Here is a 25,813-nt window from a genome sequence, read left to right on the forward strand (position 1 = left end):
CCAAGCGCCATGCACACACATGCACACCTGCACACACAAAAACACGAATATACGTTTTTTTTTTTTTGAATAGAAGTGGGATTAGTTCAAAGGGCTCCCCTTCATGACTTAGTATCACTATTAAGGGAGTATGTTATCTTGAGAGTGGGTTATAAAAGGAAGCTCAGCCCTTCCTCTCCTGTTCTATTATCCTTTTGCACATCACCATGGGATTTACACAGCACCAAGGATCTTGCTAGAGAGTGGCAATTTAGCATTGGACTTACTTCCTAGTCTGCAGAAGCTTACGAAACAAATTTCTTTGTAAATTTCCTGATTTGGTATTCTGTCAAAGCAACACAACATTAATATAAATTTTAACATCAGTCCGTTTTTATAGTGATAAAAATCCAAAGAGATCCTGTGTTTAACAGGCACTAAGAGACAGCACATGAACAAAACACACATAGTCCCTGGACTCAGCTGCCCAGAGAAGACATATTAAAATTGGGCAGTTCCAAGGCCCTGGATATTTATGAAGTACAGGAATGTCAAAAACCAGTGGTAAGCCGTTAAGAACTAGTCCCACACGTGCCCATGCTCTCCAAGAGAGCTGTGATAGGGAGGGGTCCCAATGACTGTGACCAAATCTTTGGAGTCATTGCTATTCTCTGCAGATTTCAAGGAGGCCATGCCTCCCCAGGGCTGGTCTGGAGCCTGTCACCTGGTGACAAGAAAACATTTAAGTCTGCTACTTAGAGCAACTTAGTTTCCTTTGTGCTTACACAGTATCCGGGTCTCATCACTTGCTGGGGAGTCGGCAACACTTGCCCAACTGAGAAGTCTCTAGGAGACTAGACAGTAGACAGACATTTGCGGGGGGTGCAGTTTTTCACTCCCAAATCACCAACATCTGGATACAAAGGGGAGCTAAACGGTGGACGGCAGCGAAGCGGGAGACGGACCCCCCAAGTTTGGGGGGGGGGAGCGTGGGCAGCAGGGCTTGCTCGCACCAGGCAGTCTGAGGGGAGAACAATGAGATCTCCGGGAGGAAGAGGAGGCTGAATACATCGAGCCTCAAACAGAAAAGTCGGGTGTGTGTGTGTGGGGGGGGGGGGGGGGGGGCTGGCTTTTGCAAGCACCAGACCAGGCGTGCATCCGCCCCCCCGGGAGCAGAGCTCCACCGGGCGAGCGCAAAGCGCCCCCGCCAAGCCCCTGAACCCACAAGGCCGGGGGAATGCAACGCCCGAAGACGGCGGCGGCGGCGGCGGCCGCGCGCGCGCAGGAAGAGCGCCGCGCCAGTGCGCACGCGCGGGGTGGGGGGTGGGGGTGGGGGGTGGAGCCCGGCCGGCCGAGCGGCCCGGCGCGCGGGAGAGAAGCTGCGCGCGCGTCGCGGAGCAGCAGGCGCCGCGTCGGGGTGAGCGCTGCGCCCCCTGCCCCGCCCCCTCCCCTCCGTCCCCCGCTCCCCCCCCCGCGCCGTCCTCTCTTTCTCCCGTAGTGCTTTGCGCGCGGCCGGTGGGCGGGGGAGGGAGGGGAGGGGAGGCGGCGGCGGCGGCAGCCATGTTGTTGTGAGCCTCTGTGCCTCACCCTCGGTACTTCGGTGGTTCGGAGGAGGAGGAGGAGGCGGAGGAGGAGGCGGAGGGGGGGAGGAGAAGAAGGAGGTGGGGTGGGGGGGAGGGAGGTAGGAGGAGAAAGAAGACGTCGCCGCCACCGGAGGGCGGAGGGGGGGGGAAAAGGACGGACGGACGGACGGACGGACGGGCGGGCGCTCGGCCGACCGACCGACCGACGAGAGCAGCGTCGCCGCCGGTGCCCAACGGTCGGTGTCCCCGGCTGAGGCAGCGCGGCCGCCGCCGCCGCAGCAGCAGCAGCAGCCCCCTTGTAAGTCTCGGCCCGTTTGCTTCGCTCCGTCTCGTCCGTGGGCGCCGCCGCGGGGAGGCCGCCCGGGCTCCGGGCTTTGTGTGCGGCGGCCTTGCACGGGAGCTAGGCCTCGGGGCGTGGGGGGGAACGGGGCTCCGGGCCCCGGGCCTCGGCGGGCGGTGCGGCGGCGGCTACTGCGGGCTTGGGCCCCGCTCGCACAATGCCGGGGGAGGGGAGCCGGAAGGGGGTGTGCGCCGGCGGGGGATGGAGGGCGGGAGGAAGGGGTGGGGGGGAGAGAGCAGCTCGCCGCCGCTTTTCCCGCTTCCTTCCCGCGCCCTGCGCCTGCCTGGCCCCGGCCAGAGCCGCTTCCCTCGCCGGCCGTAGGGAACCAAAGGGAAATAAGATAAAATAAGCCGGACGCCTTTCAGCCTCAAGCCAGCCCCGGGCTTCCCCGCAGCCTGGAAGGAGCAGCACGGTGGGGCCGGGAGGGAAAACGTGCGAGTTGGAAGCGGGGTGCCGCGGCAAGGAGGGGTTTTATGAAAACCAGTCTGGGTGGTGGGGTGGTGGGGAGGGGTGGAGGGGGTCGGGGAGCGGGGTAGGGGCGGAGGGTGTTCCTCGAGGCCTTGCGAGCGTCCAGGGAAACCTTGGCAAACGGATGTGGATGTGAAAGAAAAATAAGGACTCGGGATTCGGACCTGTTCAGGTGCCTTAAGTGAGGAACGTGGTGTGGTGTTTTTTTTTTTGTTGTTGTTGTTGTTTTGTTAGAGGGACGTCTTTCGATGCTCGGAAGAAGGTGTAACTTTCAAGCCCAAGGGCCGAATGGGCGACTTGAAATATTTGAGCCCTAGTTGGGCCTGTGAATACGGTCCGATTTGGGGGAGGAAATAAGCTGTGCCTAGAGTTGGTGCCCAAACACGTGTAAAGTTAGTGCTTCTTTCCAGGAACACAGCTACAGAAACCCTGCTTTTCTTCACTCAGCCTTTTATCCTGTAACACGTTTGAACTTTTGGAGAAGGGAAGGGATTTCGGACATTTTTATGTGCAAGAAGATAAAATGCCTTGACAGTTCCTTCGTGTTTTAAGAAATCTGGAGGCAGAGGTTTTCTGTGAGGGTTTTTTGGGGAGGGGGGTGCTTTTAGTGCTTGAACAGGATCTAATGCCTGGAAAGGATACAGTGTGTCACGATAGCACTTCTAAGGAGTTACCTTGGCATGTTAAAAGCTTGTTCATGGCTTTGATTCGTGACTCTTCATCATGTGACCGAGTGAATTGGAGGATGATATAGGATATTCTGGCCAGAAATTCTGTTTAAAAATACAAAGGTGGATATTTTTAATTGGTTAATCATAAGCCTCTTGCTAGTCTAATATTTTGCTTTTTATAAATGAGTTATGTCATGTGAACAGTTAGATAGTTGACTTTTTATTTTTTGCAAGAATGTCTTTAAAATTAATTTCCGGGGAAATTAAGTTTTGTAGTGCTGTCTTGGTGTTTTGGAGCATAGCTCTTCCGCACGGAAAAAGTTACAAAAACTTTGTTTTTCAGAAACTTGTTCCAGTATTCAGGGTTTTTGTTTTCTTTTTCTTATTTTGTGTCCCTCTATCTGCTTTACCGTAAGTGGATTTGCCAGGAGCACTTTCAGCATTTTCAGACAATCTAAGCTGTTGGTTTTTTAATGACATTTCTTTGTCTTGAGTCCAAAGTTCCTTTAGGTGGTTCAGTATTTAGTAAGATTTTAAAGTAACTTTTCTTAAAAATTGTATTACGTTTTTACGGAGCTTTCTGCCGGTGTATTTGTGTTTGTGGCGTGTCTATGGAGGTCAGAGGAGAGATGGTGGCTATCAGTTCTCTCCTCCCACCTTGTGCATCCTAGGGATGGAACTCGGTTGGTTAGGCTGGAAGCAGGCCTCTACTTTAAAGTAACTTCTAATAAGAGTACAAAAATGTGGATTTTCCTTCTTTTGAACCTTTTATACTTGCTTATTCATCTTTTAGTGTTGGTTATCAGAAATACTAAGCGATTTAGGCCAAGTGTGACATCCAGAACTAATCTCGTCAACCCAGACTGCCTCTGTGTGTGCTCATGTACTTGTGTAGACAATAGTGTTGTTGGAATTTAGGACCTTGTGTATACAAAGGTGAGTGCTCTACCACCCAGGTACATAGCCTGCTTCCTTTTTATGTATGCTGAGTATAGTAATTTGAAATGGAAGTTGGTTCGTGTATTGTCTGCAACATCTTCATGGCTCCCAATTTAGAATTTCATTGGGTTTCTAAAATGGAAATATCTTGTATTTTTTCGTATTTGTAAAGCCTATATTTATCTGAAATACAGTATTTGAATACTCAGATCTCACATGCTTTGTCTGACTTGACAATCATTCACAGCTTGAGACCATTTTACTAACAGGTTAATAAGATTGCACTTGCAGGTGGGTAAATTCACTTGTGACATTAAATAGATATTTTATTTCATATTTTTAAGAAGGCATAAAAACTGTCTGGCTTACACTTAACTGTCTTTTCTCCTTGTTTGTCTATTAGGTGATTTGTAAGAGGGAATTACAAACAATGCTGAACCCATTCCTTTTTCCTGAGTGCCCGCCCCCTGCAGAGAATGTGTTCTACCTCAGAGACCAACCAGGATAGACAGCTTCTTTCTATAGCAGAGGACAGTGGTTGTCTACTGTCTAGTAGTTGTCCAGTGCTGCCTGTGTGTTAGGTTAACTACGTCTTTCTGTGTAGCTTTATCAGTAATAATGTTGGATTACTGTCAGTCTAACTTGCCTTAGTTCAGTAGGTTCTGAATTCTGGTGTTGTAGAAAAATGTTGAAACTATAATGGTCTGATAGTGCTATTTATATTGACAAGTCAATTTTTCAAAAATTATTTTGCTTTGTGGTTGAAATGTGAACTTAGACGTATTTTCAAACCTTTCTAGTGCGTGGGACACTAGAATTGTATAGGTAGATGCATGGTGCTTTTTCTTAATTTTTCAGAAAATAGTATATATTTAGAGATGAGGTAATTCATCTTTCAATAATTCAAGAGATTGAACTTATTTATAAATGAGAATTTAGGATTTGCCTAATTAACAAGTATCACCTTATAGAGTCACTTTAAATTTTAACAGAATTCTAGACACTTGTCTTCATTGACTTTTTAAATGAGTAGTTTTTTTGTTTGTTTTTGGATGCTTGCCTGACTCCTTTTTTTAGGCTGAAGTGTCTTAAGAAATTGAAAGTGATTGGATTTTCAAGAATGTTGACTGAAGGATGTTTTGTTGTTATTGCTTTTAGTTAGCCCCATTCTGCAAGTTTAGCTACTGTAGTCTCAATCCATGTCACTTATTTTCACTTTTCTTCTATTCTTTTGTGGAGGGATAAAAGACTTGAGTACTGAGAAACATCCAGATGTGTCCACCTGATGTGCCTGTCACACTAGCTGCCAACTACAGAAAAGTCAAGTAATTTCAAATGCAAAAAGGTGTCAGTATGTTTTAATTAACTGCAAGCGGGACAGGAAGAAACAAGATCATTATCACCTACTTTCTGGCAAAGTATGTGCTTGGGCTCTACAATGATCCCCCCACATCTGTTTCCTGGAAAGGATTTAGTGTACTTGGCTAGGTTCTGATAACACTACAAGACCATCTACTCAGCACTGCCTATCAGACATGTCCAACTCTTGGCCCATCGCTGCATGCCATCAAGAATAGCTGTGGATGCAGATGAACATAAAATGAAATACTTGGTGTTGTTCTCAAGTATGAATTTCATAGATAACAATGTTGTGTCATAGTGTCAAGTTTGGATATCCTTGGAATAAAATCTTTAACTGACTGCCAACAAATATATAATGTGGTGGGATTGGGAAAGTAGGAGAGTATTATTTCTGTATTTCTAGTCCTTAAGAAAAGCCTAATTTCTGTTGTAGGAGTTGACTTGTCAAGAGTAGGAAGTTCTTTTCTTTGTGTGTATGTTCGAGTGTTTGAGCACAGAAATGAATGTGCCACAGTACATGTGTGGAGATCAGAGGATAACATTGGGTATGAGTCCTTCCACCTTGTTGCAATTGGGGTCTCTTGTTTGCCATTGCATACAACAGGCTTGCTGGAGTTTTAGGGGTTTCTCTTGTTTCCATCTCCCACTCACCATAGCACCATTGGGGATCTGAACTCAGGTCCTTACTCTTAAGTGCTTTACTGACATCTTGTTATTCCTTTGGCACCATTTCCGAAAGACTTACTAGGGATAAGTGAGTCTTAACTAAGGTACAGTTGGTTTTATTCAGATAAAACAGCTAAGTGAAATAGAGAGGCAGAATGAATCTATGTATAGCCCTGTAAACAGGCAAAGTTGTAAGTAGAGAAACAATAGACTTTCCTGAGTTCCAGCAAAGGCACCAAGCTACACAGAGAAACCCTGTCTTGAAAAACAAAAAACAAACAAACAAAAAATTAAATGCACCAGGTAGTGATGGCGAGTGCCTTTAATCCTAGCACTAGGGAGGCAGAGGCAGGCGTTACCTCAGGGTACAAGACCAACCTGGTCTACAGGGCAAGTTCCAGGACAGCCAGGGCTACACAGAGAAACCCTCCCTGTCTCCAAAAAAAAAAAAAAAAAAAAAATTAGATACAGGTAGGAGCTACTTGAACTTCTCCATACTATTTTATCTGTACTTTTTGTTGTTGTATTGTTTGAGACAGGGTTTCCAGACAGCCTTGGCTATCATGGAACTTACTTTGTAGACCAGGCTGGCCTCTATCTCAGAGATCTACCTGCCTCTGAGTGCTGGGATTAAAGGTGTGCAGCAGCAGCAGCAGCAGCAGCAGCAGCAGCAGCACCACCACCACCACCACCACCACCACCACCACCACCGACTTTTATCTGTACTTTTGTGATTAAATAGAATACATTTCTTTAGTAAAATCTGAATCTTGAAGTTAGACAGTGGTCTAGGTTTTTCCTACAGATATTCTCTACTTGTATTTGGGGGGTGGATGGGGTGGAGTCGAGTAGAAAGTAAGGGTAGGACTTTAGCCTAGGTTGGTCTGGATCCTCCAGAGAGTATGACTTTGAATTTAAAATCATGCCTCTGTCTAGTAAGTGTGGGATTACAGGTCAACCGTTATGCCTGGTTTGGACCTTTTGATTGAAGCACAATTGTAATTGATTTTCAAAGAATGGAGACTAAGTTCTTTAATTTTAAATTCTGTGTCTTTTACACCAGCAAAAAAGGAGTATTAACATGAATTTTAAATGGTCTTATTAATAAAAGCTCAGGGCCAGATAGTGGGGTGATAGCTGAGAGGTCAGAGATAGAACAAGCCACAGCTAACCTCACCTTGCCAACTTCTCAGCCGATCCTGTTTCCTCAAACTAGAAGCCTCTCGAGTCCTCATCCGAGTGGATCTCAGCTCATTTGCTGCTAAAAGCTTAAAAGGTCTCTAGCTCCTTGTCCTCAGGCCTTATATGCCTGCCTGCTTCCAGTGTGGCCTTGAACAGATCTGCATGGATCTCTGCCTCCAGAAGGCTAGGATTAAAACTACAATTTATCATTGCCTAAAAGACTCCTTTTATCCAATTCAAAGATTTGTTCAAACCATATATTTTATACTATTTCATGAACCATAATATTTAGAGCTTTTCACTGTTACAAAGTCGTTACAAAGTTACAAACCATTATAATGTTAAATCAATATTTTATTTAGCCTATATGGAAAAGTTAGTATACATATAAAAACATTCATTTTTCTTTTAAGTTGTCTTGACTAGATATATTATTGGGGTTTCTGTGTTAACATTTACATAAAACGTTATGATAGGAGATAGAGAGCTGGCTTAGTCAAGTGCTTCGTATATAGGCATGAAGACTTTGTATTACTGGACAGCCCACATAAAAAGCCAGGCATGGTCCAGTTCTGGAGATGGGTGGAAACAAGCTGATTACTGAAATTCATTGATGAACTTCAAGTTCAGCTCTTGCCTTGTCTCAGTACATAAAGCTGGAATGCCAAGATATCTAATATCTGCCTCTGGCCTACTAACAAGTACATACAGCCCCTACACAACACAGTACATAGACAGAAAAGGGTGTGGTGGTATTGGGTTAAAGTCTATAGGATTCTCAGCTTTCAATGGGTGAACCACATTGACTGAGATTAAGCATGTGCTCAGAGCTTAGAAAAGTTACTGAGTGTCGGAGAACAATATATCTTAAACATATTAAACCAGGGAACTTATTTCAAAGAAGAGAGTAAGTAAATAATCTTTTTGAACCTGGTGGTGTGACATATGCCTGTAAGCCCAGCACTTTGAAAGGGGAGGCAGGAAGATCAGGAGTTGAGGGTCATTGCCTACTAGTGAATTTGAAACCATCCTGGGTTTCATGAAACCCTGTTTTGTCCCATCCCCCCAAAGATACACAATGAAAATTTTGAAAGAAAAATCTTTTAAACTGCATATTTGGTGTTTTTCTTGATATAATGGATGTTGTATTAGTACATATAACTTTAATTTTAATGTTTTTTTAAAAGTTAGTGGCCTTTTGTTACTGTTAAACCTTTTTTTTCCTGTTGAGTTTGGGTTGTTCGGTTAAGCACTAGGTAAATATTTTTGTTCTATTAATGCTTCTGTGAGGCAAATTCCCAGAAGAGAAGCTTAGGTCTGAGGATTTTTATATTGATTTTTAAGCAAAATGGCTCATTGAGGTAGGCAATTAATACTCTAGGAAGCGCATGTGTTTCAGTTTTGTGGATTCATGTATTCTGGGTCTTTTGATTTGTGTTTCTTTTTGTTGTTTGTTTTGTTTTGAGGCAGAGTTTCTCTTTATCCCTTGCTGTTTTGGAACTTGCTCTGTAGACCCGGCTGGCCTTGAACTCAGAGATCTACCTGCCTCTGCCTCCCAACGACTGTGATTAAAGGCATGTGGCATTGCTGCCCGGCTATGTTTGGGACTAAAACAATTTTAATTGGAAACCTAGGCCGTTTGATTCCTTCCCTCTTGAAGGATTTGCACATAAAGGGAGAGAACTGGTAGATAAGATGCTGTCCAGGTGACTTTTTTTTTCTTTTTATATTATCAGCTTAATACAATGTAAATTCTTATCCTAATACTGAAATGTTTCATTGAGGCTTGCCCAGTCAGTAATTGAGTAAACCCAAAACTTATAAGCCACAGTCCTCCTAGGGTCCCCCCTTGCTAGGCAGCCTCCCTGGTTCTGTGAGTTGCAGTCTGATTGTCCTTTGCTTGCTTTATTTATTTATTTATTTATTTATTTATTTATTTATTTATTTATTTATTTATTTATTTATTTATTTATTTATTTATTTATTTATTTATTTATTTAGAGACAGGGTTTCTCTGTGTAGCTTTGCACCTTTCCTGGAACTTACTTGGTAGCTGCCTCCCGAGTGCTGGGATTAGAGGCGTGCGCCACCACCGCCCGGCTGTCCTTTGCTTTATATATACTTATAAGTGAGTATATACCATGTTTGTCCTTCTGGGTTTGGGTTACCTCACTCAGGATGGTATTTTCTAGTTCCATCCATTTGCCTGCAAATTTAATTTCATGATGTCATTGTTTTTCTCTGCTGAGTAGTACTCCATTGTGTATATGTACCACATTTTCTTAATCTGTTCTTCAGTTGATGGGCATCTAGGTTGTTTCCAGGTTCTGGCTATTACAAATAGTTCTGCTATGAACATAGTTGAGCATGTTTCTTTGTGGTATGATTGAGCATTCCTTGGGTATATGCCCAAGAGTGGTATGGCTGGGTCTTGAGGTAGATCGATTCCCAATTTTCTGAGAAACTGCCATACTGATTTCCACAGTGGTTGTACAAGTTTGCACTCCCACCAACAGTGGAGGAGTGTTCCCTTTGCTCCGTATCCTCTCCAACATTGACTGTCTTTAGTGGTTTTGATCATAGCCATTCTGACAGGTGTAAGGTGGTATCTCAGAGTCGTTTTGATTTGCATTTCTCTGATGATTAAGGATGTTGAGCATTTCTTTAAATGTCTTTCAGCCATTTGTGATTCTTCTTTTGAGAATTCTCTGTTTAGCTCTTCAGCCCATTTTTTAATTGGATTGTTCAGTATTCTGATGTCTAGTTTCTTGAGTTCTTTATATACTTTGACATTAATCCGGGCACATATGAACACCTGATTTTTTACAAAGAAGCCAAAACTATACAATGGAAAAAATAAAGTATCTTCAGCAAATGGTGCTGGCGTAACTGGATGTCAATATGTAAAAGATTATAAATAGATCCATATCTGTCACTATGCACAAAACTCAAGTCCAGGTGGATCAAAGACCTCAACATAAATCCAGTTACACTAAACTTAGTAGAAGAGAAAGTAGGAAGTACTCTTAAATGCATTAGCACAGGAGATCACTATAACACCAGCAGCACAGACACTGACTGAGCACAACAATTAATAAATGGGACCTTTTGCAGGGCAAAAGACATGGTCATTAAGACAAAACTGCAGCTTACTGAATGGGAAAAGACCTTCACCAACCCCACATCTGACAGAGGACCGATCTCCAGGTGACTTTTACAGTGTAAGCTAAAGAAAGATAAGGACAAAGATCTTTTTAAAAGAGTCAGAAGAGTCAGATAGTTACCAACTTTGTTAGCATTCCATAGCTGTGCCAAATTAATGGAAAGATTTATGTTGATGTAACCAACCGTCTTATTAAATAAGAAACACAGAAACAATGTAAAAGAGAAAGCCGAGAGGTCAGAGTTCAGAGCTAAAATCTCACCCTTCCTCCTGCTGTCCCAGCTTCGCGAAAGAGACCTCCTTCCTGTCGGTTCGTTTTTTTATAGTATGTTGTTCTGCCTTCTCATTGGTTGTAAACCCAAACACATGACTGCCTCGTCACTGTCTGAATGTACAGCCCCCTAGGTCTTAAAGGCATATGTCTCCAATGCTGGCTATATCCCTGAACACACAGAGATCTTATGGGATTAAAGGTGTGTGCCACCACCGCCACACTCTTGCTATGGCTCTAATAGCTCTGACCCCCGGACAACTTTATTTATTAACATACAATCAAAATAATATTTCAGTACAATTAGATTACCACCACAGATTTATGTACTTTCAGAGGTGTTTTAAAATTACATGATGGGTTGTTTCTTTGTTGCGGGCCTGTGGAGAGGCAGCAACTTCATGGTAGAGGAATGCCATTGAACTGGCAACTTAGGAAGCTGAGCAGAGCAGAATGGAGAGTTACGTACCTCTCCATTTGGGTCCACATTTCTAATGTTCTCAAAACTTCATACTGATTGAGGAAATTATTATTAAATTATTAAATGGACTTAACTTTGAGAAGTCATCTTTACAAGCTGCATTATTTATTTATTTGGTTGGTTTGGTTTTTCGAGACAGGGTTTCTCTGTGTAGCTTTGGCACCTTCCTTGGAACTCACTCTGTAGACCAGGCTGGCCTCGAACTCACAGAGATCCGCCTGCCTCTGCCTCCTGAGCGCTGGGATTAAAGGCGTGCGCCACCACCGCCCAGCCACAAGCTCCATCTTATAAGTATTCTGTTTAAGAAAAAAGATTGTTCTGCTTTTAGAACTTTTTTTTTTTTTTTACCAGTGTCACACCTAACAAAATTTGTTTTCTCAAAGAAAGCATTTTGTATTTGATTGGCTTGACTTGTTACTAGCTAGCTTTTCTTGTGTGTCTAACTTTTGCTCCTGGGCTTTTACTCTTCTCTTACTTCTGTATATCTTACTTTCACTCTTAACTCTATGGCTGGATGGCTGGCCCCTGGTGTCCTCCTCTCCTTGTTCTCTTGCTCTTTCTTCTGCTCTTTTTCTCCTTCCATTTATCCTCTCTGCCTGCCAGCCCCAACCTGTCTCTCTCCTACCTAGCTATTGGCTGTTCACCTCTTTATTAGACCATTGGGTGTTTTGGACAGGCAAAGTAACAGCTTCACAGAGTTCCACAAATGTTCCACAGCATAAATGAATGTAACACATCTTAAAATAATATTCTACAACAACACAGTGGTTGTACAAGTTTGCACTCCCACTAACAGTGGAGGAGTGTTCCCTTTGCTAAGTTCTTGTGATATTAAAGCCTTAGGTCTACATAATAGTTGATTTCTCACCTCCCACTTTATAATTTTTGTTTTGTGGATGTATTAGTGAAATCAATTTCTCCCTCACTCTTATATTCTGAATTTGTTAGTTACTTTCTTAAAGTTTAGGTTTGGGGCTGTTTTCTTTTAGGAATGATCCTTTATAAGGGGTGGCACTGTTTCATACTACATTAATTATACTATGAGTCATATGTCTTGTTCTGCTTTTGGGGTGATGAAGTTTTAATTTATTTTTAAACATTTGTTTTGGTGTGCATGCATACCTGCCATAGAGAGTCTGTGGAGGTTAGGGTACAACTTATAGGAATTGGTGCCCTCCTTCCACCATGTGCGTCCTGAGGATCTTCAACTCAGGTTATCAGGCTTGGTAGTAGGTTGCTTTTCTGAGCCATTATGCCAGCCTGGTGCTGAGATGTTACATGAGAAAATAACATAAGCTTAGAAATACTGCTTTTTTCCCCCCTTGGTGGAATAACATATCTTTTCCACTTGTACCTTTTATTTCAACCACTTTTTTGTGATATGATAATAGTTGTCTAAAGCAGGTCATTTTCATTGCCATCTAAATTACCTAACTTCACAGGTTATCTATCACATTGGAAGCTAGCATTGATTGAGGTATGTTGATCTTTGTAGTATTTTTTTCCAAAATAAATCAGTTTCATAAGCACTATTTTGTTTCTCAAAACAATTAAAAGAATGAATGCCTTATAATGTGAAAGACTGTAATGACAAATATAATTCTTGGGTTTTTTTTTTAAGGGAGTTTAATGGGAAGCCTTATTTGCATTTATGGAAATGTATGTTTTATTTTGCCTTCTTGAGGGTTTGGGCTCTGAGATTTAATCTTCAAGGAGCTAAAACATTTTTATGTAGAAACATTTGATAGGTTTTTATTCAGTGGCAGTGGTGGACCGGAATAAAAACATTTGATTAGATGATTGGTGCTAATATCATTTTTGAAGGAGATTTGTGGTTTCTGGGTCAGTAAAATGTAAGTAATGTCCTAGGTCTCCACATTTATTTACTCTTTGTTCATCCAGCATTCTTGTACTCCCACAAGCAGATGCAGCACACTTACATTACTGTATTTCAGTATATTTAGATGCAGTAATACTTAGGCAGTGTTACACTGGTTCACTCCTGTTGCACACTGCATAGATTCAGAGTTTGTAGTCATTTAGACTAGGAAACTATCTGATGTTCACAACTGAGTCACCCAGCAAATATTAGGTAGGGTAGGTCCTGGTGGAATCTCTGTCACAATGTGTAGTGCAGGGTTATCACAGTCTTCCTGCATTTTTATTTTATGTTTTACCTTTAAAGAAGCTTACAAAAATTTGAGGGGGGGCAGGTACACATGTTTACACACCTGTGGAAGTCAGACAATTTGGGAGTCATTTATCCTTTTACCATTTAGGTTCTGGGGAGCCTTGGCAACAAGATACCTTTACCCTCTGAATCATTTTCCTGGCCATTGTTTTTGGTGGTGAGTTAAGACAAAGTGCCTTAGATAGCCCAGCCAGCCCTTGAACTGGTTGTGTAGCCAAGAATGATGACCTTGAATTTCTGATGCTTCTGCTTAAGTGCTGGTATTAGAGGCATATACCCTCTGACAAGCCCAGCTGGAGAGATGATGGCTTAGCAGTTAGATCACTTGACTGCTCTTAGAGGTCTGGAGTTCAATTCCCATCAACCACACATGGTGGCTCAAGCATTTGTAGTGGGATCTGATTCCCTCTTGTGGTGTGCATGAAGACAGGGCACTCATACATGAAAAAAGAATAAGGTCTCACTATGTATCCATGTTAGTCTGGGACCCATCATGTAATCCTTGCTGGTCCTTGTCCTTGAAGCCCTCCTGCTTCAGCTTCTCAGGTGTTGGGATTATAGGCATTGGCCACCTTTTGTGACCTTTATTTTTCTTTCTACTTTTCCCCTCCTCTCTGTCCTTAGATTAGAAAACCTTTTATCTATTTTTAAGTTTTACTGACCCTTCTGTTACATAGTCTGTTAGTAATTGACATTGAAAGAGTTATTTTTCTTTTTCTTTTTTTTTTTTTCTTTTTTTTTTTTTTTTTTTTTTGGTTTTTCGAGACAGGGTTTCTCTGTGTAGCTTTATGCCTTTCCTGGAACTCACTTGGTAGCCCAGGCTGGCCTCGAACTCACAGAGATCCACCTGGCTCTGCCTCCCGAGTGCTGGGATTAAAGGCGTGCGCCACCACCGCCCGGCTGAAAGAGTTATTTTTCAATTCTAGTATTTCCATTTGGTTGTTTTTCTAGTTTGTCTTAACTGTTGAAATTTTGTATTAGTTTTATTATCTTTGTTTCTTTTTCAGTCCTTTGATAAAAAAGCAACTTCAAGGAGAAAGGTTCCCCCTCTCCAATCCCCCCAAGACAGGGTTTCTCTGTGTAGCCCTGGCTGTCCTGGAACTTACTGTGTAGACCAGGCTGGCCTTGAACTCAGAAAGATCTGCCTGCCAAGTGCTAGGATCAAAGGCTTGTGACACTATGCCAGACTTGAGAAAGGATTTATAATTTAACTCGAAGTGTAAAGTACAGTCCACCATAGTACTAGAGGAGTCAAAGCAGCTGTTCTCCTGATGCCCACAATCAGGAAGCAGATAAAGGGATTCTAGTGCTTAGCTCCCTTCCTCCATTTTCTGAAGTTCAGGATCAAAGTCAGTCACACTTGAATTAATGCAATCAAGATAACCCCCCATATGTATTCCCAGAGGTACATTCTAGAGTCTGTCAAGTTGACAATACTAATCATCAGATTCACTTATAGCATGTTTTTTCTTCATCTTGCACAGTTATCTTCTAATTCTGTCATGAGTTATCTTGATGTTGATTGTTATGAACATGTTATGTCAGAAACAGAGAAAAGCATGTTTGTGTCTTTCCACAGTGTCAGGCATTATTTAACAGTAAATTCACAGAGCATGAGGGCTTTTAATGGCAACAGTTTGCCAGATATTCCTGCTTTCCTTGATAGCTCTGGCTAAGGTGAACACATTCTTTTATTACAATCTTATTTATTAGCATTAATTGTCTATAAATCTATACTTACGTATATATGTAGGTTACAGAATAGCTGCAAAGGTTAAAGAGGCAAAGAGTTTCGAGGAAAAGATTCCTGAGAGGCTAAACATGATAGGATTGCCAGAGTCTGTTGATAAGTTAAATAACCACAGTTGGAGAAACTGCTATCTGCTAGTTGCAGTCAGGCTGCAAAGTCAGAGTGAGCTGCAGGAGTAGGGTAAACAAAGCTAAGGGCAGGATTGGGTCTAGATAAATGAATAGACAGGTGAGTGAGTGGCAGGTCCAGACCGGTAGTCAGATGGCAGACCTTGTCAACAGAGGGGCAGAACCAAGCTGAAGCGTTATCTGCCTGTTGCGCTCTCTCTCTCTCTCTCTCTCTCTCTCTCTCTCTCTCTCTCTCTCTCTCTCTCTCTCTCTCTCTCACACACACACACACACACACACACACACACACACACACACACACACACACACACGCACCTTTGGGAGATTACGATCACAGTGCTAGGTGTTTGTTTCTTTATTGTGTCCAGGTGAGGCAGTTAGACAGACTCTTGTCTTGGTCTGATTATCAGATAAATTTTAAATTTTTGGCTTTGCCTTTCTTGATGTGGTTTTAATGAGCCCATGTGCTCTTACAGTTGGAATTACCCAGGTAAATGTATAGGGTGTTACTCTCTCTACTCCTGGACTGAGTCATTTATTAGTTTGCCATGCGGGTGGTGTTTGGACAGATGGTACCTTTTATGTGTCTACCTAGGCACACAGTGCCTCAAAATGGAGTCGAAAGCTGATTGTGGTGGAGCTGGGCATGGTCTCTCAGCACTTGGGAGCCAGATCTCTGATTTTCAGGCCAGTCAGGGCTATACAGTCAAACCCTGTCTCTACAAACCAAAAGCTGTTTGTGATATAGAGTCTCTTAGGCCAGGCACAGTGTGAAAACTGATTTTTGTTTGTTTGTTTCGAGACAGGGTTTTGCTATGTAGCTTTGGAGCCTGTCATGGAACTCACTCTGTAGACCAGGCTGACCTCAAACTCAAAGAGATCTGCCTGGCTCTGCCTCCTGAGTGTTGGGACTAAAGGCATGCGCCACAAATCGCCCAGCTCAAAAATTGACTTTTTAAAAACAATACAGTAGGTCAGGGCACGGCCTGATTTCAGCACTTGTCTTTAATTGTTGATTTTTCTTTTTCATTTTCTAGTTTCTTCATGGGTCTAATAGTATGGATTTCAGACTTTATGCTTGAATTGTTGAGAATTAGATTCTGTTGTGGAAAATGTTGGGTTTTATTTTGATGTAACTCAGTCTAAATTCCTATGATTTTTGTGGTCAGTGGCAGAAATTTGCTTAATTCTTATATTCTTAATTAGCCCTCTTGGAATTGTTTCTACTTCAGAGTCATCTACATATGTATTTTAATTTAAATGCAGAGTTTGTGTTCTTTCTGTGATCCTCCTGTTTTACAGCAGCTCTGGTTGCTCCAAACTGTTATTTAGTTCTTTAGGGCTTATGAGAGTGGGGTTTGATGTAGGAGTTTCAAAGCCCATCTTGCTTATCTTTGGACAAAACTTGCTAGCAAAAGAAACTATTGGGAGGAAAAACAATAAAACTCTACTCTGGATCTTTCTTTTGAGTGTAGGCTCTCAGTTTTTTTTTTTTGTTTTTGTTTTTTTTTTTGTTTTTTTTTAAAGTCTGGAGTTAATATTAATAGTAAAAAGGTTTGGGTCTGATTGAAGTTAACTTCTTCCTTACTAGGAAATATGAGATCCACTAAACTGACAAGTAGGGTTATGTTTGAGTTTATTTCTTTTTCTCTGTAATTTTTTTAAGTAATCATAGAAAAAGCTTATTGAATTAATGAGATGAATGAAATACTCACTTAGTAAGAACTCTTTATGATTATAGTGTTTCTACCGAGTCAAAAAGCTTATTTGCTCTCTAGATCCATATGTTGTTATTCCATTTTCGTAATTTGTCTATTTTGTGTGTGCTGGAGCATTTCATGTAGTGGGCTATCCGGAGGCAGAAGAGGATATTAGATCCTGATACAGGCGCTGGGAACATTCATTTCTCTGGTCCTCTAACTTGAACTGCTGGGCCATCTTCTCAGCCCCTGAATCTCTTTTACTAACTGACTTGAATGCTTGCCTACCAACCACTACTGTCTGATTTAGTATCCACAGCAAATCTTTGTAGCAGCTCTTCATATCAGAATATAGAGAAGAAACGTCAGTTTGTCCAGAGTTCTACAACTACCTGATATCTGAACTACAGTTTGTTTTGTTTATATAATATTTGCTGGTTGGTTTTGGAAACCTGACTGGGGCAATGTGGGAATAAAGAAACCACACATGCAGCCCACCTCTGTTGGTTCTAACGGAGGGCATCTACTAGAACCCTGGAAAGTTAGCCTTTTTATTATGTACAGCACAAGGAGGAAGGGTTAGCTAGCCTCATAGGAGGTCTCTGTAGGGAAGCAGTCATGTGAGAGGAGGAAGCTGTGGCTAGTTTGTGTACATACTGGTCAATGTTCGTAAACACTGAAACTTGGACCAGAAGAAGCTTAGCTAGCCATTATCATGGTTCTGAGGAATTGGGAGTCCATGACATTGCTGTGCCAGTGCCAGCAATACACATTGACTCGGGACTTCATCAACTCCTCACAACTATTTAGTGGAGATCAGAGGACAACCCGAGGGAGTCCTTTCCTTCCATCCTGTAGGTCCAGGCTTGGTGGCAGGCTTCTTCACCAGCTAAGATACCTCTTTGTAAGCCACATGAACGAGTTTGAGCTTTATCTTTAGGGATGAAAATACAGGAGTCACATGATCAGAGTAGTTTCAGAAAGATTATTTGGAGATTAGATTGCAGAATGGAAAGAGGTAAGATTGCAGGGTTTTAGATAAAAGGTGATATTCTCAACTAGAGAGCTGACAAACATTGAGAAGCAGGTAAGCTTGCTTTAACTGGACTTGGTAAATGATGAAAATGGGTGTAAGAAAAGAAGTAAAGGAGAACAAAATGAAAACTTTCTGTGGTCCATTTAAGGACATACAGAGAAGGAGATAACTGGGAGCTTTGGAGATCAGAGGTTTAGTTTATAAATACAAATTTGGTGGGTGTGGTATCCACCTAATCTAGATAGCTTTCAAAGCATGATGATTGTTCACAGTACAGGACTTGGAAAAGGATGCCTTCTACAGAACAACAGGAATGCTAAGATTTAAGAGATGGAGGGGGGATGGGAATCCATGAAGTAGTAACCTAGGAAAGCAAACCTAATTATCATAGGCACAGGGTAAGACAGCAGCATTTCATGAAGGAGTGTAGTTAGTGCTTACTTTCAGTGTGTCAAACCCTAGAAGTTTTGGAGGAAGAGAATGGGGTGTGTGTGTGTGTGGATGGGGTGGATAATAGGATTTTCCAATTGAATTTCAAAGCTGTAAGTTTGGAGAAGCTTTGCATGCTTTGTTTTTTCTTCTTTAGTTTCTAGTTGGAGGAGGCAGGGGACCAATAAGAACACATTGTCACATGAGAGAATGATTAGCCCTTAAGAATGGAAGGGCTGGGCTGGAGAGATGGCTCAGAGGTTAAGAGCACTGACTGCTCTTCCAGAGGTCCTGAGTTCAATTCCCAGCAACCACATGGTGGCTCACAACCATCTGTAATGAGATCTGGCACCCTCTTCTGTATATACATAATAAATAAATCTTTAAAAGAAAAAAAAAATGGAAGGGCTGAGAAGTGCTTTCTCGAGGAAACCACAACAAATACTGTAGTTAATTCACTGTAGATGAAATGTTTTCACTTTTTCACTTGAAAAGTGAATCACCATTTAATTATTTTGCTAAATATTTACAGTGAAAAAATTTTACATTGGATGAGATTTACAAATAAATGGTGAGAATTTTTCAAAAACCCTAACAATCTTAAGTAATACAAAACTATTGTACAGTAATAATTATAACACTAAAAAGAGAAATGCTTTAATGCTTGAACTCACCTTGTTTTTTGTTTTTTTTTTTTAACCTTGTTTTCTATTGTTGCACAAGAACGTGTAGTGGTCTGTTGGTACACAGAATTATTTTAAACACTCATCCATTTTAGTGTAGTTTGATGTCATGTAATTTATTTGGGAAAACCTATTTTCATAGAAACATCTGTTCTTGTGTGTTTTGGAATGCAGTAGTGTTAGTTAAAATACATACATACAATATAATATAATTAATTAATGCTTTGTTAAATTCCTGCTAACTTTCAGTTTTTGTTATTTACCAGGTTTGATCTGTGGATGAAATGAATCATGATTTTCAAGCTCTTGCATTAGAATCTCGGGGAATGGGAGAGGTAAGAATTCATCAATATTAAAAACTTATATCTTTGACTTTAATCTTGAATCATTTAAGTTGATTTTTTAAACCATAAATGTTGGAAATAGTAGTTACAGTTTTCAGACATAGTTTTTTTTTTTAAACCGTTGAAATTATGTACTTGTGTAGATGTGATTATTATTTTTTTTGGTTGCTTATTTTGTAAATCCAGTAAGTAATTATTAGTGTGCTTATTTGTGTTGAGGTGATTTTGATTGGCTTGGTTAAATGATGTCTTAATATTTGGGTAATGAACCGTATAATTAGAATTCTCTCTGTTCAAAAGAATACATCCTACTCTGCCATTTTATATGTGTATGCTGTTTGCTTTAGCTATGCTTGATTGTTACTATTCTTCCCCCAATCTCTCTTGTTCACCCAAGATGTTTGCTTAATAAACTTGTAATCCTGTGCAAGACTCGACTGAAAACACAATATCTAGTATCCCATTGCTGTCTGCAGTAGAATTAATTACTTCCTCATCTGACTTCTCATTTAGTTCTTTATAAATATTTTCATTGTGTTACTGATTACAGTTTGTTTTGTATTTGTCTCCTATAAATTGCTAGCTTTGAATGCTTAGCATATTAGGTACTCTACAATTTTGAATGGGTGTTATCTTTTCTATGAATCTGTGGTTTTCTTTGGGTCACCTAGTTAACCATACCATTACATATTTTAAGGCATCTAAAATACTTAGTTTTCCATATTCCTATTGAACTTTAGAAAACTTTGATGATAAAAACAACTCTTGTGGACATAGCTTTGTTGTGGTCTATATTACACACTCAAGTGTGGACTTTGATAATAGAAAATAACAGTAAACAGACCTAAGATGTGTAATTAATTGCTTGCTCCTGGAGATTATTTTACTTTAGTAGATTAGAGACCTTCATGAGACTCACTCCATCCAATGCTGTGCTCTTCAGATGCAGAAAGAGAGTCCAGTCACTCCTTTGGGCCACAAGAGGGCACCCTGCAGCTAGCTAACCCTCCCTTTCTTCAGAACAGCGTTTTCCAAAGAGTTTGTCATTTTCAGAGGACTGATTTAAGGGTGAGTTAAGGTGCTTAAGCTAAGTATTGCCAAAATAAATTTGTTAGTTCAGTACATAAGGTAAAATCTAATTGGGGCCCTAAGAAAAACTTGAGAGAGGGAATACTTTTTTGCTCTTAAAAGAAAGCCTATATCTTGTAGCATAATGGCTGTTGAGGCATTATTTACACTCGAGTAGACTAAACAGACAGTTGAAAGGGCTTTTTTGTTTTTTACCTGCCTCTTGTTTTCTTTGGTGTTTAGAAAGTAGAATAGCATATCTTAGCAGCAGGTCTGGGAGCACTGTAGAACATGCCTGTCATTCTAGCAATTGTGGGCCAAGGCAGTCAAGTCTTGAGCTCAAGGCAAGTTTAGGTTACTGTAGGAAGACCCTATCTTAAAATATTTAGAATAGCCTGGCAGTGGTGGTAGTGCACACCTTTAATCCCAGCACTTGGGAGTCAAGGGCAGCCTGGTCCTCAGAGTGAGTTTCAGGACAGGCAAGACTGTTACACAGTGGAAACCCTGTCTCGAAAAACCAATATATAAATAAAATAATGCATTCCTGAAGTGTTTCTGTCTTCTGTCTGTGACAGACTTGAACTTGATTTTTGTAAAAGTGAGTGAGAACACTACATTAATTCTAGGTTCAGTTCTTGCATGTGTATTAGAGATTTATGTACAAATTGACTCTTCTATTTGAAAATAACATTTGATAAAGTTAAATATACCATGGTTAAAAATTATGGTCAGAAGCAGTGGTTGAATTAGTTGTATATGGATAGACAAGGTTTTAATAGATTAGTTGCGTTGAATGGTTAAATAAAATAAGCTGAAATCCATTCTTTATTAGTAGACACATTAGATGTGCACACCAGAGTGCTGGAGGGCCTTAGTTTCCTGCTGTCTGGTGGATGGCTGCAGCCAGTTTTGTCAGTGATCTTCACCCAGTAAAAATACAGTTTTAGATAAGCAGGTTTTGCCTTTTTTTTTTTTTTTTTTTTTTAAATAGTTTACCAGTTAATATTGTTACCTCTAAGAGATAGCTAAGAAACCTACTCAAATTTCTGTCTCTGGGTTCTCTCCCACAAGCCTTTCTATCTTTCCTCATCTCACAGGCAGCAGGGAACCTTCTGGGATTTCCTTCTTTGCCTGTCTCTCTCTCACCAGTCCTTCTCCTCCTTTACTGACAGGTGAGGTGTTTGTTTTATTCCAGAATTCATTCATTGGAATAAAGTAAAGCAGCCTGTATTCTCTGGCTCTTGAATTTTCTAAAGTTGCTGTCACGTTGTTTTTATATTGTTAAAAATATATATATATATCCCCCTGTTCTTTCCTTTTAAAGGTAAAGTTTTGCTAATTGGGTCTGAACTGTTATAAATCTCTAACGTATGGAGAATTGTGTTTACTTCTAGGATTCATTTTAAATGTACATTTTTTTATATATATATTTCTTGTTGGGTTTATTGAGCTATCATCAGGAGGTCATTCACCCAAAGGAGGTGGTTCACCCAAAGATAGAAACAAATCTGTATTTATTCATAAACTCACTCTTTTCCCTCTCAGTACCATGCTTTTGTCAAAAGACCTACTGATTTCCATTGTATGGCTTACATGTGGCTTACAACAAATACGGGCCGTAGGAAGGGGTATTTGACTTTATTAGTGTGTCTAGAGATGTAGTATTTTAATTAAGTACACTGAGAGGCACATGCCTACTAACTAATTTTCAAATAACAGAATAAAGGGACCTTGCCCAAAATTTTTTGAGGAAACGAAAATTTAACTTAAGATTACTGAGCTAATAAGTTTTATTTGGGGGGTAGTTTCATAACTTAGTGTGGTAAATAAATTCTATTTTGGCACAGTAATTTAGAAAAATACTGTGTTTTAAAATTTAAAATTTGTGTTTTAAAGTCTCAAGTAGAGAGAGCCTGGCATGGTAATGAACACCCTTAATACTAGCACTCGCGAGGCAGAGGCAGGGTGGGTCTTTGTGAGTTCATGGCCTGCCGCTCTACATAGTGAGTTCCAGCTAGCTAAAACTACAAAATAAGATCCTGTCTTAAAAACAAAATCGTATGTAGAGTGATAGAGTAGAAAAGGTATTGGAGAGACTAAAGAAACCTCTGTTTTTGCAAAAGTTTCACTAAGCTATACAATTAATGCTGAATTCTTTGAGAACAGAATTAAGACTTAACTCAAAAAACTCTTACAGTTCTGAATTGTATTGGATAAATGGAATCAAAGAGCTTTACTATCCAGACATATTGGCACATGCCTTAAATCCCAGCAATCAGGAGGTAAGAGGCAGGGGGATTTCTTGAGTTCGAGGCCAGTGTGGGGTTACATGGCACCAGGACTACACCGAGACCCTGTTCAAAAAATAAAAACCTGTGGAAAAAAATCAGCTATTTCAGATAGTGTTTAGAGGATTGCAATATATTTCTAAAATCACTGTCTCAACTATTCTTAGTTAAGAATATCAGTAATCCTCAACTTTTGATTTACCTAGTAATAATTTTAATACTGAAAATTCTTAGAAATACTTATGAATTACACTAAGATTGAGAAAAAAACTATTTTCTATGAGTAGTTAAAGAGAAAAGCCCTACAATGAAACCAAAGGATTTAAATCCCAGTGGTGCTCTTTACAAGCTGTATGTGTAAACCTTTGGCATTTGAACTTCTGGCTATGTTTCCTTAATGCAGAAAGACTACATTAGACAACTATTCTTAGTTAATAAGTAGGGTTTCATCTCTTTGAAATACTTAAACTAACACAAGAAAGAAGAAATGAAATGGCTAGAGACAAAATCTTGGTAATGAGATACAGTTCTTTGTACCTAATTAAATGACTTATACTTTGGCTATGAAAGGTTCCTAGTATTACTCCTAGGTGCTAGGTGATGCATTAAACAGTCTCTTGGTGGTCTTTCATTGTAGTCTCAATCTAATAACAGGTTTATTATATTTTCTTTACAAATTAAAAATTGAAAAGCTGAAAATTGTTACTATCTTTTATTTACAGAAAATTAAAGACTAGGAAAGCACCATTTTAGGGCTTTGGGAAATTGCATCGTGGTTTCTTCATTGTTGCTGTTCTCTACAACTTCATCTTTGTGTGTGTGTGTGTGTGTGAACTTACTTGTATTATAAGTAGAGTGATCTTATACCTTAATTTTTTTCCTGAGTAGTTCAGTTATGATCTGTTGTCACAACATCCCTTTTCTTGAAAGTATCTGAGTTCAGAGATAAGCTATATGAACTTAGTTTTAGACAATGTTAATTGGCTAACTTGAGATTTTTGCTCAACAGTTTATAGAAGAAAAGTGTGATGCATAAGTGTGCCTCAAATGCTGGAGCAGGAATTTGGTTGACTTGTTTATGAGGCAGTGTGGATAGGGTTCTTACTTATTTCTTCACAGTGAGAGGGCAAGCCATAAATTCTTTCTAGAGGAAAAAAATTCTCAGTCATATCTGAGTTTTGAGGTTGGAGACAAGAAACATTGAGTGTCCCAACCATGGTGTAGACACAGAAGTTTGTGAGTTAGGGAGTGATAATAGGTGAAATATTTTTTAGATTTTAAGGTTTCTTAGCCTTGTTTTCTATAATATGAATCCTTTTTTACACTTAGAATTCCTGGAGAGAGTCTCTTTGTCTTGATTCATTTAATCTCCATTTTTGTTGAACTTTTTGTCCTTGAGTAGTTTCCTTTACCTGTGTTTAATCCATTTTAACCTCTGGGTCACAAGCTAGGAAGAATACTTCAATTACTGTTTAAATTGTCACAGAAGTTATTCTCTAAGGAGCGAGGCAGATGGCTGAGGAGGTAAGAGGGTTTGCTTTGCAAGCCTGAAAATCTGAGTTCAGATCCCTGTCACCCACGTAAAAAGCCGTGATTGCCTATAACTCTAGACTTGGGAAGATTTCAATAGCTCCCTCTGGGCCAGTCTAGCCAAAAAGGTGAGCTTTCAGTGTGGTGACAGACTGATTCAAGGCAAAAAGGCAGAGAACCATAGACAAAGACACATCTTGCTCTGGCCTCCAAACACACTGATGTATATGCACTGCATACAGCATACACACACTCAACTAAAAATACTTAAAAAAATGTATTTCTAAAGTATACTGAAGATTTTTAGTAGAAGTGTTAATTTTAGCTAAATTATTTCCTTGTGTATCCAGTACCTTATACAGATTTGCAAAATAAATATAGTTTTTCTTAGCAGTGATGGGCAAAATGGGCATTGAATATTTGACAAGGGTTTTTTTCCCCACTACTTAAGCAATACATTTTCTAGAAATTTCATTTTTTTGTAGTGCTGAGGATGGAACCCAGCGCCTTATGGTGCTGCTTTACCACTGCTCATCCCTAGTCCTACATTTTGCAGGTAAAGCAGTGGGCTATGAAGGCACTCAGAATATTATCTCAAAGAATGGACTAGTCTTCTCAGTAGAACACTGTTATTTCTACTCTCTCAGAAGATGAATGCTTCAGCTGCTTCTGTTAGTGCCTCTGGTGGTTATTTATCTTATTTCAGTATATAAAATAGGATGTTTTATATTTACTGGAGTCTTGGGTCAGTGGAGGCTATTTAAATCAAGACATGTCATTTAGAAAGATCCTAACTTGTAAAAGCTGGACTTAAAAAAAAGTTGGTTTCTTTAAAATTATGAATTTTATTTTATAAAAGATCTGTAGGCCAGGCATTAGTGGCACATGCTTTTAATCCTAGCACTGGGGAGGCAGAAGCAGTTGAATGTCTGTAAGTTCAAGGCCAGCCTGGTCTACAAATGAGTTCCAGGACAGCCAGTGCTGTTCTACAGAAAAACCCTGTCTCAGGAAAAAACAAAAAAATCTGTAAATTAGGGACATGTTTTTCTCCATTCAACACTACTTCTCAGTTTGATTAATAACACTGTCATTTATTGTGTAAGTTTTTATGCATTTTCCACCATTTGTAATCAACTCCTTTTGATCTTCTGAAATGTCTTCGGAGATCCATTTATTTCTCAGCTCTTTTCTACCAGTACCCTCTTTCAGTTCTTACTGCCTTGGCTTTGTTGTGATTTCCTTCAACTAGTTGCCTTGCTTCTAGTTCCCCCCATTCTATCAGTTTTACAACTTGAACTGCTTTCCAAAACCTGTCGATCTTGCTAACCTGTCTTGATTTCCTGTTCCTTTAGTAAAACTTTGAGTTTCCTTAACATGCCTTTAAGTGGGTCCTCATGATCAACCTGGTAAGCTTTACCAGTGGCAAATTTGGATCTTCTTATATCTTCTATATGTATAACACTGCATTTTCTTAAGTTTTGCTTTTGTTCATGGTTTCATGTTTCATTTATGCTTATTGTATTTCTCACCTTGCAACTCACCCTTCCTGAAAATATACACT

General features: G+C 40.3%; 1 protein-coding gene across 11 annotated transcripts in view; it reads left to right on the forward strand.

The window, feature by feature from the left end:
* The first annotated feature begins 1,327 nt into the window (after positions 1–1,327).
* The window catches only part of Pum2 (pumilio RNA binding family member 2), an 82,582-nt gene continuing 58,096 nt past the window's right edge, over positions 1,328–25,813 (forward strand). For 3 of the 11 annotated variants that reach the window (XM_028867593.2, XM_028867596.2, XM_028867597.2), the window contains exons 1-2: positions 1,709–1,860; positions 19,289–19,357. In XM_028867593.2, the coding sequence (XP_028723426.1) occupies positions 19,307–19,357 (51 nt within the window). In that variant the 5' untranslated portion in view covers positions 1,709–1,860; positions 19,289–19,306. Of the gene's footprint in view, positions 1,397–1,708; positions 1,861–2,216; positions 2,315–4,975; positions 5,399–19,288; positions 19,358–20,309; positions 20,435–21,531; positions 21,607–25,813 lie in introns of those variants that run through there. The other 8 variants (XM_028867599.2, XM_028867600.2, XM_037198138.1 and 5 more) reach the window with 6 other exon arrangements.

This window comes from Peromyscus leucopus, chromosome 22, assembly GCF_004664715.2.
Source record: "Peromyscus leucopus breed LL Stock chromosome 22, UCI_PerLeu_2.1, whole genome shotgun sequence".
Lineage (NCBI taxonomy): Eukaryota > Metazoa > Chordata > Mammalia > Rodentia > Cricetidae > Peromyscus > Peromyscus leucopus.